The sequence below is a fragment of the Podarcis vaucheri genome, assembly GCF_965113315.1.
Source record: "Podarcis vaucheri genome assembly, chromosome: 5".
In the NCBI taxonomy this organism is placed as follows: domain Eukaryota; kingdom Metazoa; phylum Chordata; class Lepidosauria; order Squamata; family Lacertidae; genus Podarcis; species Podarcis vaucheri.
The window spans coordinates 101883346-101898871 of NC_138763.1; the positions used below are offsets into that span (position 1 = coordinate 101883346).

General features: G+C 43.9%; 1 protein-coding gene across 2 annotated transcripts in view; it reads right to left on the bottom strand.

Annotated features, from left to right (window-relative positions):
• EFCAB6 (EF-hand calcium binding domain 6) overlaps positions 1–15526 on the bottom strand; it is a 107458-nt gene that overhangs the window by 36340 nt on the left and 55592 nt on the right. For both annotated transcript variants that reach the window (XM_082223045.1, XM_082223044.1), the window contains exons 16-21: positions 15100–15271; positions 12334–12448; positions 10646–10761; positions 7975–8210; positions 1695–1791; positions 408–526 (exon numbers count right to left, since the gene is read on the bottom strand). In XM_082223045.1, coding sequence (XP_082079171.1) covers positions 408–526; positions 1695–1791; positions 7975–8210; positions 10646–10761; positions 12334–12448; positions 15100–15271 — 855 coding nt within the window. The remainder of the gene's footprint in view (positions 1–407; positions 527–1694; positions 1792–7974; positions 8211–10645; positions 10762–12333; positions 12449–15099; positions 15272–15526) is intronic.

The window sequence follows — 15526 nt, forward strand, 5'->3', positions numbered from 1 at the left end:
ATAGCCATTTCTGACTCAATTCCTTTGGAGATCCAATAATAATAATGTAAAAACCCACCGCAAAACACTATGGGAAAATCTCTGGGAAGTAGTAGCGATGAAAACCCAGAATAAGAAATATGGAGACGTGGCCATTTTCATTAGGGTCTTCTATATGAAATCAGCACTTAGACTTCATCGCAAGCAACTCTCTTTTCAGAACCAGTCATCAAAACAGGGCTTTGGCTCTCCAGATGTTGGTGGACTACAGTGCCCATCATCCCTGACCATTGGCCATGCTGGCTGGGCTGATGAGAGTTGGGATCAAGGGATAACTGGAGGGCCAGATGTTTGCCACTCCTGCGCTCAGAGTCCACAGATGAAGCCGGTGAGGGGGAGGGGGGAGGATACGACTAGAACTTTCCTACCTTGCCCAAAGTTTGTCAAGTTCTTTTGGGTTTGTAGGGATGTTGTATCTATACAGGATGTCCTTCAGGTCTCTTTTCAGAACTATGCCATTGCCATCGCTATCATATTCATGCAAATGCTAAAACAGAAGATGTCATTAATAGTAAGGGCAACCGTATTGGAACATACATACGTCCTCTATGAACCCAAGGCATTACAGGAACTGGAAAAATAAAATGTCTAGCCTCTGTATGCACCAGTTGGTTGCAATCCTGAGCATCAACATAGGAAAGCAAGCCAAGAGGAAGACACTACTGGAAGGCACCAGTGTAGGAAGGAGGCCTGAACCTAACGCCATATGTTTATGCATATTAAATCGCTTTGAAAGACCCCAAAAGCAGCAACCTCCAAACCGAGCACTGGCAAATGCGCCACAGGAAAGCCAATAGGAGGCCATATGAAACAAACTGATTAAGTCATTAAAGACACCTGAGAACCCATAGGACCCACACATAATGCCTCACTTGTCTGCCTCTCCTCCTACTGGGGGCAAGTACCGTATTTTTCGCTCTATAACACGCACCCGACCATAACACGCACGTAGTTTTTAGAGGAGGAAAATCCATAGGCATGCCACCCGTAGGCATTTCCTCCATAACACGCACAGACATTTCCCCTTACTTTCTAGGAGGAAAAAAGTGAGTGTTATGGTGCAAAAAATACGGTAATCCTATTTTGTCTTCCTATTATGAGGTGGGACTGAGCCATTCAATCCTAAGCACATGCTCAGTCCAGGCAGGGGCAAACAAAGGCTAACTGACACCCAGGGAGGGGCAAACCACTGGCTGCGCACACGTGGCATCACTACATACAGTGCATGCATGTGACACCACGCATGCATTGTATGTAGTGGTTTGTCGCCGCCGCCTGACCTACAGCAAGCCATCCTGATCTAATGGCACTGCTGCTTGGAGCCGCTACCTTGGAGGCTCCAAGCAGGAATTGCAGCCACATGGCTGCAGGCATCTCACCACCAACGTATCTGCAAACATATCCAAAGTTATTGGGGGGGGGAAAGAGGGGGGTCTCTTCTATTACAATCCTTCATGGCTGGAATCCTCAAGAGCTTCAAATCAGTTACTGCAATACATTACTTCAAAACGTACCACATGTTTCTATTGTTAATGAGCTATTTGTTTATTGCAGCTAATTTTTTTTAAAAAAATACAATCAAAGATAAACATTGAGTGAAGCTCTGAAATCTCTGTTAGACATGCAGATTTGTTTAAAGACTACATAGAGCTTACCATGGCGAGGTCGTTCCATCTGGTTTGTGCTTTGATAGCGAGATAGTAATGAGCTTGTTCACAAGCGAGGTCTGCATCCGCCACTGTCTGTTTGGGTCTCAGAAAGAAAGAATTATTTTGATAACTAACTGTGGTCTTCTTTTAATGCGATCATTAATATCCCACAAGGTTTGTTTGTTTGCTTGCTTGCTTATTATAGTTTGTACAGATAGCTTTAAAGTCTCATCTCAGACATCTGCATACAAATGAATTCCTTATAAATATTGCCACCCTTCTCCAGCTGCAAGCTAGGAATGATGTCTTTAAAACTTCTGTTAATCCCTGTTATCATTTGCAGATGCAGATTGGTCAAATTGCTTAATTGCAGCTGAGATTTGAGGGGAGAAATATTTATAAATCAAAGTAATAACATAAAAGATCCGAAGTAACTCAGGCAAGTTGCTACTTATTTTCACTGGCACATCAGATTGCCTGTTTTTTTAATAGGGAAACAAAGCTGTTCCACTGTGAGTTAAAGGTACCAGGCACAACCTAGTAAAAGTTAGGATGAGCGCACGAAGGAACAGGATCCATTTTTCAGAGTTCTCAACTGTGCAGACTGAACTTCTGTGGGCACTAACTGCACACACATAGATATTTTCTCAAGTTACAGTGCACACACTGGTGTATGTGTGTGGGGGGGGGGGTAAGAATCAGAGCCAGTTACCCCTTCTCACACATTCACCATAATATAATGAAGGCTTTATTTGAGACTCTGCATAGAAGGTCAGTTGGGCTAAGGACCAAACGAGGCACGATTCATGAAGAGAAAAGCTCATTTGGAGTGGACAAATAGCCAGAGAAGAAGAGGCCAAGTAGCTCTTCTCTATCCTGGCCCACTCAGTTCTTTCACTTCTGATTCCAGACTGCTTCACACTTGCATCTCCGAGGGGCGGGCGGGGAAGAAATATGACTTGTCACATCTAGTTTGGTACTTGTTCCCAAGTACAGTGGTGCCCCGCAAGACGAATGCCTTGCAAGACGGAAAACTCGCTAGACGAAAGAGTTTTCCGTTTTGGAGGTGCTTCGCAAAACGAATCTCCTATGGGCTTGCTTCGCAAGACGACAATGTCTTGTGAGTTCCTGCTGGTTTTTCCCCCTTTCCCCCCTTTTTCTAAGCCGCTAAGCCGCTTATCAGCTGATCCGATCAGCAGATAAGCCGCTAAAAGCCGCTAAAAGCCACTAAAAGCGCTAAGCCGCTTATCAGCTGATCTGATCAGCAGATAAGCCGCTAAAAGCCTCTAATAGCGCTAATCCTCTAATCCGTCAATGCGCTTGCTTCGCAAGACGAAAAAACCGCTAGACGAAGAGAATCACAGAACGGATTCTTTTCGTCTTGCGAGGCACCACTGTAAGAATGCATTAAATGCAATAGTATATAGTACCACTGAAATCAACGGAACAAACAGCTGTCCTACACCAGGCACAGACTGAAATGCATTGGTCAAAATCTGGGTTTTACCACTTCCCAGATGTGGGAGAGTCATATTTTTGTTGTTGTTCCTTCGTGGTTTAAAAAAAGCAAACAAGCAAACAAGCCTAACTCCATATAATAAATTTGCAACAAAAAGTCAGAAATCATTCCAACTAGGTTGAATTGGATTTCCTTTTAGGTTACCAGGGCTGGTGCAGCCATTATTCTTTCTTCAGCCGGCAAGTAAACACACCCTTGTTGAGACTGATACTTGAGCCTTAACAATTTTGCTTTTTGAGGGATGACCCTGTCATTAGGCAGAGGGACATGGCTGCCACAGGCACCTGGCGCTTGGAGCAGACAAAGTTGCGTTCATGTGCCGGGGAAGATGCTGTGCCACTGCCAGTGTGGGGGGAAAAATTCAAGTAGAAGTCTAGATCATGAGTAGGCAAACTAAGGCCCGGGGGCCGGATCCAGCCCAATCACCTTCTAAATCCGGCCCGTGGACGGTCCGGGAATCAGCGTGTTTTTACATGAGTAGAATTTGTCCTTTTATTTAAAATGCATCTCTGGGTTATTTGTGGGGCATAGGAATTCGTTCTTCTCCCCCCCCCAAAAAAAATATATAGTCTGGCCCCCCACAAGGTCTGAGGGACAGTGGACCAGCCCCCTGCTGAAAAAGTTTGCTGACCTAGATGGCCGTTTTCTGTATGTAGCACCACTTTGTCCTTTGCCTCGGGCAGAAAAATGTGTAAGTGTCAATGAGTTTGCAGGCCCAGTTTAGCCCTCTCTTTGATGTTTCAGATTTACTGTAGGGAGGCAATGTTTATGTGGGATAAAAAAAGAACAATAACCCTGGCATCTACAGTACAAAGTGGTACAGTGGTACCTCATCCTATGTATTGTATCGAATGGCTCTTAACATGTTTATTGCATTTATTTAAGATTAACAGTCAATTGACTCACACAACATTGCAATAGTTTTTCCAGACACATATTTCCACATATTCAGACTCGTTGAACTTTTGCTAGTTTGTGGCCAATAAGTCAATCTCTCACAAACTTCAAAACTCATAATTACAATTAAAGACCTTAAAAACAGGATGAAGAGCTAACTAGACTATTTCAAGTGAATTTCCAACCTCTCCTCCTACACATGAAATCATGCCAAGTGTATGTATGTTTACTGTAAAATAATTATTTTTAATTCAATAACTCATGTAGCTTTTAATCTAGGCAAGATTTTGCAACACTTTTTCAAAACTAAACCTAGCACATTTCAGTGTTGAAATAAAATAGTTATTACTAATGTAAGATACAGTTTAACCTTGAGTTTTAATTTCTTTAATTAAAGAAATTAATTTATTTTTATTCTTACTTTTATTTATTTTATTATTTATTTATTTATTTTAATTTATCCTGTTAATGGTCTTTTTAAAAACACATGCACGCATCAAGCAATTGTGTACAGTCTGGTACTAAATCTATAACTAAATCCACATTGCTTGTTCAAAAGCTATCAGTCATACAATAGTACAGTAACAGTTTGTCCCCACTTAACTTTTGCCTCACTCTTTTCCAAGGCAGAGGTCTATGCTTTGATATCTGGGTCTGAGCTATTCCCCCCCGCCCCAAGCTTTCCCTGTGAAAACCCGCTCTTTAAAGCTGAATTGGAGCAAACGGAAATTCAGGGTTGTTGTTTTCTGTGGACTAACGATTGGGCTTTAAAGAGTGGATTTTGCGGGAAAAGCTCTGGATCCAAAAAAAGAGAAAAAGGATGTTGAGCTTTACATCATGGACCCTGCCTGGAAACAGGGGAGGAAAGAAGTGGAACACAGATCCAAGTACGATGGATAATCTGATTGCATTAATACAAGAGTGTGGATTTATATGACAATTTCTTATGCAGCTTTTCAGCCAGCAAAAAGCACCTGACAAACAAAACAAATAAAAACGACAACATAAAATTAAAAACTGTAGCAATAAAAACGACTGTAAAAAGAGAGCCAGCATCAAGTGTGGAGCAATCAGTCAACATAAAAAGCTCACCAAGACAAGCCAGCTTTTACTCACATTCTGAAAGCCAAGGGAGATGGGTCCAGGCAGATCTCTTGGGGAGTTTCTGAGCCTGGGGGCTACCATTAAGAAGGTCCTGCCCTACATATTTCCCAGGGGGACACAGAGCAGAGCCCACCCCAATGAACTAGGCAGTCCAAATCAGGTGAGAGCAAGTGCTCCTTTAGCTATCTTAGGCTAGGGTTGCCGTGGCCCCGATCTGGTGGAACACTCTGTCACAAGAGACTAGGGCGCTGCGGGACTTGACATCTTTCCGCAGGGCCTGCAAGATGGAGCTGTTCCACCTGGCCTTTGGCCAAGGCACAGTCTGACCCCCTCTCTCCTTCTGTAATATTCATAGAACTCTAACCCTATGGTTGCCATTAATTTGAGTCTGAATTGATTCTAGAATGTATTTTAATTAATTGAATGTGTGATTTTATGTACACTGTGCTATTTTTACCTGTTGTTAGCTGCTCTGTGCCTGGCTTTGGCCAGGGAGGGCGGGATACAAATTATTATTATTATTATTATTGTTATTATTATTATTATTATTATTATACTACATCAAGGCTTTCCCAAACACGTCTGGGATTTGGGCAGCAAAATGGTGTCCAGGCGGACTTTTGCTCAATCAGCAAAATGTCTAGGAAAACAATGTTTGAATAATCCTTTTTTTTTGGGGGGGTGATGTCCACCCCCACCCCCCAGTTAAAAAAAGCTCAACAGCCCTATCCATATTTACACTTTTGGGAATATGGCAACCCTATTAGGCCCAAACTACATAGGGCTTTAAAGGTGGCAACCAACAATACAACTATACGTCTGCTCCAATTGGTCTGGATTTATACACGTAAATTTGCACAGAATATACAAGAATACAACCATGTCCTATTTGATCTTATTTCTCAGGTATCCAGAGCACTGGGTGGTGGAAGCTGGCTGGAGCGGAACGGCCCCTTAAATGCAGGGAGCAGCCCTTTACATTTATTTATATCAAAAGTTCTCCTGCCTACTTTAATTTATTAACCTTAAAATGAGAATAGGGATCAAAGTTGTTCAAGTGCATCCCAAGTTAAGCATTTTTAAATTCAAGTGAATTAAATCAGATTAATTTTTGGTGGATTATGCCCACTGTACAAGTCCACACATATAAATAATATAGTAAAGCTCAAGAGTTGTAGGTACTATTTGTTTTCATTAGTATTTCTCACAAATGACGGAGTTGTGAAGGGTGATTGGGGGAAGGGCAGAACTAGCGCGTCCTGACTCTTCATGGGAGATATTTAGAAAGCCTGAATTCAGAATGCTTGGCAAGCACAGAGAACAGTTAATACAAGTCAATTGTTCTTCCCATTACCTTGACTATTGTCATTTCTGAAACAGACTTAAGTCTACCAGCTGTCACACTAAAGACGTCTTACTCTAAAGGAAGTCAGATGATGAAACGCTCTTTGTTCTGTGCTTGGAATGGTACAGTGGTGCCTCGCAAGACGAAAAGAATCCGTTCTGTGATTCTCTTCGTCTAGCGGTTTTTTCGTCTTGCGAAGCAAGCCCATTGAAGGATTAGCGGATTAGCGCTATTAGCGGCTTTTAGCGGCTTTTCTGCTGATCGGATCAGCTGATAAGCGGCTTAGCGGCTTAGAAAAAGGGGGGGGAGGAAAAAAAACCAGTAGGAACTCGCAAGACATTGTTGTCTTGCGAAGCAAGCCCATAGGAGATTCGTTTTGCGAAGCACCTCCAAAATGGAAAACTATTTTGTCTAGCGAGTTTTACGTCTTGCGAGGCATTCGTGTTGCGGGGCACCACTGTATCTGAAGTAGGTTCATTTCTAGAAATCAATTGCTCTAATATATTGGTGTTGAGTACAAACTTTTTAAAACAGCTTTTAACAGAAAGGGCTTGCTATGCTGAGTGGGATGAAGCCTCTGCACTAGCTTTCTGGCAGGTGAGGAGTTGTTGTTGCTTTCCAGGCAGAATAGGATCATAGAGTTGGAAGGGACCCTCAGGGTCATCTAGTCCAACCCCCTGCAATGCAGGGATAGCGAAGGGCCAAGGCAGTTTGGGAAGTTGGCACAGTGCAGCTGCTGCCAATGCATCTCCCCACCACCTCGCCCTTCTCCCTTCTTGGAAAGCAACAGTGGCCCACCTGCTTAGATTACTGCAGCCAGCTCCATCCCCCGCCCCACCGTGAGCCGATTCTTGTTTTGAATATGTAGGAACATATGGCATTGCATCTTAGCTATTTTGGAATTTGAAGAGCCATATGCACAACTCCCAAGTAGCATTTCCAAGGGAATTGTGTGCCCAAAGAATCTAGGAGCAACAAACATAATAGAAAGCTTTTAAACTCAGTGCTATTTAGATGGTGAAGACCAACTTGGTCCAAGGCTACCAAAGGAGTGGGACCAATAGGCTTGATTTACATGCTGACTTTCCAACAGATGAGTTGCAACATGGCTTACAAAGGTAATTATGGAAAGGGTGGAATTAAAATATAATGAAAGGTATGGGGAAATAGAAATATGTATAAAGAAATAGCAATCCTAAGAAATCAAAACATGTTGCTTCACTGCCAGGTATGCTTAGGATCTTACAAGTACCAAATTGGCTAAGGGCATAAAAAATTTCTTCCAATACTATCAAACTGTAGCTGGCATCTAATCTTACATCCTTGAATCCTGAAATATGCCACACAACATAGCTTGCATTTTATGTTAGGTAATAATAACACAAATTTAAGTAAATCCATAAGACTGCTGCCCTCCTTACTTGTTGGACGAAGGCAACCAAGGGCGCATGTCTCTAGTTGTATTTGCTTGGAACAACTGAAGAAATTCCGGGTAGTTTAATGTAGAAGTAATGTTCAGTCCCAGGATGCCAAGGAGACGATTGTATTCATCATCTGTCATGCTGACCATAAAGCTATCCAGGAGGTGTCGAAAATCAAGCATGCTGACTATACCATCATTGTTCTTATCTATTTTACGGAAGGCGATGTATGGATCCTAACAGGGAATATTCAATTTAGTATCAACACTTGGTCTATTTTTTTCCTTTTTATACAAATCACTAACATACTACTAGACTAACCATACATCTAAAAATGTTTTGCAAATGGATCCAGATCTTCACATGAAGAGGTCCCTTTAGGTTTCTTTATGGAACAGGCCATGTAGGGGTGATCTAGCGTTTTCTTCTTACAGCCTCCAAACCAAAGCTGAGGTGCTTTAGGAACTGGGTGCCCTGCGCCATATTGCATTCGATTGTTCATTTGACTCCTTCTAAGTTACTTCAGCCCACCACGAATGGCATCTCTTTACAAAAACTAGTTAGATTAGTGTGGCCAACATGACTTTAAAGAGAAACATTTTTGGAGTCTTATATCCTCCAAGAAAGCTACTCAGAACACACCCAGTGGATAATTTTCAAGCCTCGCCTTTGGATGGCTACATGTTATGCTATTGCTCATACCTCTAGCAATTTCACTCCACTTGTATAGAATACTTTGACTCCCTCCTACAGACAATGGCGTAACGTGGGGGGTGCCAGGGGTGCCGGCCGCACCGGGCGCAACATCTGGGGGGGGGCGAGTCCAGAGGGAAGGGACAAGTTCCTTCCTCCGCCGGGCTCCCCGCCGCCACCGCCAGCCTTGCGCCCTAGCGCGCGCGCCCCCCGCCGTCGCTGTGGCTGCGCTCCGCTCACTGCTCGCAGGAGGAGCAGCCGCTGCAGCAGCGCTGACGCCGCCACCGACGCCAGGCACGGGCAGCCTCTGCACCCTGCCGCCGCCGCCATCCCCTCGGCCCAGCCACAGGCGGCGGCTGCTTCTGCCTCCATCCTCCTCCGGGCAAGCAGCGTTGTTTGCGCGGCAGCGCCAGCGGCAACTCGCAGGTTAGGGGTTGGGGGGCGCAAATTACTTGCCTTGCCCCGGGTTAGGGGGCGCAAATTAATTGCGTTGCCCCCGGTGCTGACAACTCACGCTACGCCGCTGCCTACAGACCACCCCTACAGCTGGGGAAGACTGGAGAAGTTTGAAGTGCTGGCTTGCCCATCAACTTTCCCTCCATGCCCAGCAAGGAAGAAGCCTCAGCATATCAATTCCACAGCTGTGATCGTTGCCAGATGGGAAGACTCATCTCATTACTGCAAGCTAAGCTTTTCCTTCTTGCAAGGTTGCTAATCTTCTTTTGCTCCTCTTCCCTGATGAACACCTGAACGTTTAAGAACCCCCGGCTGCAGCTACAGGACAACTTCTTTCCTCTGCTGTGAATGCGATAAACTCAGGCTCCCTCCTTCCTGGAAGGGCAAGGAAAAGGGACTTCAAACTTTCATCCTACATGGATAGTTTGTGGAAGGAAACTGCCTTTTATACTAGCAGACATAAGCAGCTTACAACTCAAGCAGCCTAACAGGCAGACCTTCTCCAAGATTGATCTGAACAAGAATGAAACATGGATTTTTTAATCTACAGTGGAGGGAAATTGCTTAGAAGGAGTCCTCCTCAAGTTCCTCAGTTGCTTCACTGACCATTTCATTTCCCAGCAGGTGGAAGAAGCAACAAGGGTATCATCTTATCTTGGACCTGCTCCTCACCAACAGGGATGAAATGAGAGTACTGGGAACCTTGGGAGGAGGTTATCATGTCCTCTTCGGTTTCATGATATAGAGGCAAGGGAAAACTTGAGTGTAGTCGGACATGTACTTTGGACCTTAAGAAGCCTAATTTCAAAAAGCTTAAGGAACTACCGGGTGAGATCCATGGTCAGAAATACTCAAAGAGAAGGGAGTCCAAAATGATTGGGAGTTTCTTAAAGGTGAAACTTTGAGTAATTGGAGTACTGTGTTCAGTTATGGGCGCCACCATTTAGGCAGGATATTGACAAGCTGGAATATGTGTGGAAAAGAGTGACAAGATGATCAAAGGTTGTGAGGAATGGCCGAGGGAGCTGGGTATGTTTAGCCTGCAAAAGAGAAAACTGAGAGGAGACAGGATAGCCATCTTCAAATATCTCAAGGGCTGTCATATGGAAGATGGAGCAACCTTGTCTTCTCCTGCTTCAGAGGAGAAATCCAGTGGATTCAAGTTACAAGAAAAGATTCCGACCCAACATCAGGAAGAACTCTCTAATGTTCTGGAACGGACTCCCTCAGAAGGTGGTAGACTGTCCTTCCTTGGAGGTTTTTAAGCAGAGGTTGGATGGCCATCTGTCATGGATGCTTTAGTTGAGATTTCTGCATTGTGGGGGATTGGACTAGATGACTTTTGGGGTCTCTTCCAACTCTAGAATTCTACGATTCTATGATTCAAAGGCCCTGATGGTTCCATCAATACCATTCTTTCCCTTACAATAGCAACACATGAGGAAAATGTGCAAAGAAATGCAAATACATAACAATAAAACATGACATCAATAAATAACAGGAAAGAGCTGGCTGCACTTACCCCATATTCCTCCACAAGCTTATCACAATACTGGCCGAGGCATTCCTCAGCGGACACAAAGTGACACTTGCTGGCACTGGCCCGTCGATTTGGAGCGTGTCCACTCATTCTGGAATCTGAAATAGTTACATCAGGCCAAAGTGGCCAATGGTCCACAAAATCATGAAATAGATTCAAATCACTGACACTAGAAACCAGTGTGATATACCAGTCAGAATGTTGGACTAGCACCTGGGAGACCCCACTTGAGTTCCCCACTCGGCTAACGCAGCTCACGGAGAAGGGATGTTGGAGCGTCTTTCCCTCTCAACCAAACGTAGATCACAGGGGTGTTGTCAGGATAAAGTGAGGGAAGAACCACAATAATCTCCTTGGAGAATTGGGGGGATGGACTATAAATATAACCTACTGTATAAAGTCAGGGGCGCCGACTTATAAAAAATATTGGGGGAGCCTGCGAAAGCTCATGAATAATAAATAAGCTCATGAATATGCAGATAAAGTGGCGCCGCCTCCTCGTGAGCGAATAGGGGAGAGCGTGCTGCGTCTATTAATCAGCTCCGAAGGAAATTGGGTGGAGCTTTTGCTCGGGAGGGAGGGCAGGAGGCATGCAGCCCGACCCTGTGCATTTTGGGCTGGGGGAGGGGCGGCGGTGGCGCTCTGCTGGAGGGGCGCCTGAGATTATTGGGGGGGCAGAGCCCCACTAAACGAATTTTTGAGGGGGCTCGGGCCCCCTCAGGCCCCATGGAGTCGGCGCCTATGTATAAAGTTATAAATTAGGTGGTCAGCTATTTGCCAAGAAAATGCAGCTTTCAAAAAGCATTTCGTAACCCCTAGGCCCCAGGTATCACAAACCTCTTCAGGTTTGTAATACAGTATTTGGACAATAAAAACATTTACTGCATGAACTGCTCGCTGCAAATATATGTAGCAGGCTGGCAAGCTTTTCTCAGTCTAGGGCCACAATCTCACATACTGGCAGTGCCCCCACGGCCATTTTTTCTTTTTTCTGGCCCTGTTTCTCTCTCCCCCCCCCCAATTCTTCCCTACCCAACAGGCTGCCAGGAGAGGCCAAATCACTCTAACCTGAGACCTGAACAGATTTCTTGCAGGGGGCTTTTAAAAACAGGCCAGGGCCTACATAAAATTGGGCCGAGGGACAGGTGCTATTTGGCTTCAGTGCAAGGGAAGGGGGGCAAAGCAGTTCTCAGGGGCTGGCTACGCTATTTCAGTTCCTTACAGTTATTTGGCTCTCTGCTGTCTTTGACAGGGCTGCTTGTGTCAGCAAGCCAAGACAGAGAGGCATTGGCTAAGAGATACGTGTTTCTGCCAAGAGAACGCTGCATGAATTGCAGAATTATGCCACAATTTATTACTCTTTGGATTTGGTTTTCACGTTTGCCAACAGAATTAAGAAACCAACAAACCTTGAGTCTGGTCGTCTTCCCCCACATGGAGGAGAAGAAAAATCAGCCACCATTGCACAAGAGGACCCCATCCTTAACCTGAACAGCTTGGGGGAAATGGCTGAGCCTTGCTTACTCATGGGGCTGCTGCTTTCATCTGTTAGTGAAGAGCACTTATTCCCAGAATAAGCAAAGCTCAGAAGGTCCTCCCAGCCAATAAGAAAAAAAGCTTTACATTCTTTTAGAATATTTATAGTAAGGTATCAATAAATATCCAGTTACCTTCAAATATTGCGATAAAATCAAGATAACTCAGCCCTCCAGCAGGGAATCCTAATTTTTCAATGAGTAGATTAAACTGCTCATCATCCATTGGCATCCCAATATCATCCAACAGCTGGCGGAGAAAGAAAAAAGCAGACGTGGTTGGGGTTTTTTTGTAAAAGACTAGGCACAATCCTGCCCCTTTTAACGCCCACTGATTTCAACAGGAAATGCTCTGTTCCCTTCCACTGAAATCAAATAGGACTTGTAAGCCCATTTTTTCTGCTTCAAATAAGGGCTCTCCTACTTGAGAACTTGCTGGTTCAGATGGGGCTGCAACATTTAGTCAATTCCCTAAATCAATCAATAAGCTGGAAAAGGGTTAATGGGGCAGCAGATTTGACATTTTTTGAACTATTTTAGTGCAAATACTTCTAAAAGTTGCATCTGGCAGGAACCATTTTTGAAGAAACATTGCCTTCTCTCACACACAGAAGATAATTCATTTTCTAGGAAAAGCACCTGCTGTTCCCACCTGTCTGTAGGATGACAAAGAAAGCATTTCCTTGTCAAATCTCTTCGTTACATTGTTACAACTGTAATCCTGTACCAGTTTACCTTGTAGTAAGCCCCTCTATGAGCAGGTATGGAATTCCATTGCCACAGTTTTTAAGTGACCAATGTCCCCATCTTAGGTAGCTCATTAAGCTTCAACCATCAAGTCATAAGCTGAAGCTCAACAGTCTTTGCCCCCCCCCCCAGCATAGTTTTCACCTACAATGCTGAAATGATAGCTGCATTCAGACATTAACCACACTGTGCATAAACTGTGTGCTGGTGCATGCAATTCAAACTCTTGCTTTTTGCCCCCTTCCTCCGTTGAGCAGGAAAACAAACAGAATGGCTCACTTAGTGTTACGTCCACACCAGCGCTCATTGAAGATAAATGAACAAACAGCCATGACCTAAAGCTGACGTCACAGTTTGAGAGAAACAAATCACAAACACTGGCTTGAATGTAAAACTAAGCCAGCCACTCTTTGGTTTGTTCACCTGCTTGATTGGTTTACTCCTGGTAAAGCTGTGAGATCTTGCATGCAGTTCATGCTCAGTACAGTTAAACAAGCCTCATCTTGTGGCCTCGCACTAAGTCTGACTGTGGCCAATTGTGGAGAGTACCGTTAAACTCAGTAGAAAGACCTATAAGCGAGTGGTTCCAAGATTGTGGCCTTGTTTAGTAATACTTCCTCCAGTTTAATCATTGCAAATTATTCCTGTACTTCTAATTTGAGCGTATTCTTTCTACTGCATATTTTTGTCCTTTTGTAATTGCTTCAATTGTGATTATTCTTGCTATTCTATTCTATTTTACTTTCTTAGCTCTGGAGATTAAAAGAAAAAGGAAGCAGCATCATATGGCTGAATGGCATAAAAATGTAAAAAAAAGAAGAAGTGAGAATACTCTAATTAGCAAATTATCACTCTTTTCAGTAGATTTTCAAAGCTTTTGAAAAGAGATTAGCTGCTTTGTGCTTTAGTACAGGCTTTTGCTATCAGATCGAATGCTTAATTCTAGAGCCATAGGAGTGTGGCATACAAAAGGTAGCTGCGATTGCATGAATACAATGAATACAAAAAGATCTGCCTTGCCCCAGAATTAGAGTTAATGGTTCTGGTGCAAAGCTCCAGGTGCAGAGTGGTGGAACTCCTGTACAGGTGAGCTCCCTCTGTGTCAGAAGTGCCACTGGAGTTGCATGCAGGAGGATGCTCCTGATGCTGAAATCTAGGAGTTTTATGCATCTAGAAAGCTCCTCAATCAGGCCATTAGCATGCAATGACAATCCATTGTAAGCAGGGCTGGCCCGCCCATGAGGCAAACGGAAGCAGCCGCCTTGGGTGGTGGAATCCTGCAGGGCAGCAGCTCCATGCAGGCCTCACCCATGCCTGCTGCAAAAGCTTGCCAGAAGCCACGCCATCATGTGACCCTGGTGAGTCTTGGGGGGCAGCAGGGAGGGCCACCCCTAGTTGCAAGTAACGGTGTGGTCTCCAGATCCAGCAGAACTTTGCAAAGGCCCAATTTGTGCATCCAAACTGCGACACAGCTTCATTGTCCAACTCAAAATGCAAAGGTGGGGCTTAGGTAGCCTAACAACGCAGAGAATTATGGCTAAGATACAACTGGTCATACTTTGACTCTTTGTGCAGAAATGTGCCAAGAGACTACACAGCTATGGGAAGTGAGCATTCAGTCTACAGAGTGTTCATCAGCTGATCTGAACAAAATATCAAAATTAAAGATGTTGTACGTAGCAGGTGTTGATAACCAGGCTGTGTCAAGCTGCGCTTTAAAATAAAAAAACAAAAATATCCGAACCTGGTCTTTTTAATAAGTGCAGAACCCCATCGCACTCTGCGGCTTATTTTTTTGCTTTTGAAAGAGCACAGTGGACTAATTTTCAAAGGAGAGGGGGAACCAATTAAAAAAAATTCACTGGTCAGGGATGAGAGCCACAAAGAGCAACACGGTCCACCCGCCACAGATAGTGGAATATCTGAAAAGTGATCACCCCTGTGGGTTGTTACGGCCTGCCTTGGGACTGCAGCAACAGTTTGTGTGTCAAACATTTATTTATGAAGAGTTTCACAAGAGTTAATGCCAGCTTTTTTACAGAGAGAGGGAGAGAGAGAGAGAGACAGTCAGAAACTTAAGTTGAAGAGATAACAGGAAATCTCAATGCAAAACAATCCACATCAGGTTGAATGACCGAATAAATTTACATTTACCTTGCGAAAATCAGTTTTATTCAATTTCCCACTAGCTTGTTTGCTAAAGGCAAGAAAGCCATCTCTAACAGTAGCTTCCTGCTGCAGGATACTTTCCCTCAGCCTTTCAATTACTTCATCAACAGATCTATTCTTAGCGAATTTGTAGGCATAGTCTTCAATCTGTTTCATTCTAAAATTGGAAGATTGGCAACAAAGAGAAGCATCTTAAATATGGTACCATAAAATATTTGATTAAACATTAATGATCTGTATTTCTGCAATAATAGAGAGCAGACGCCCACCAGAAGCTGTGCATAAAGCAGCAGTTGTTTATAAAAGTATAATTATCAGCTCCTCAGATGTCAATGGCTACATGGTCCATTTGAAAAGAGAACCAGTGAAGAGTCAACTTTGGCAGTGAATCCTAGAGTTGTGAGAGTCTCTA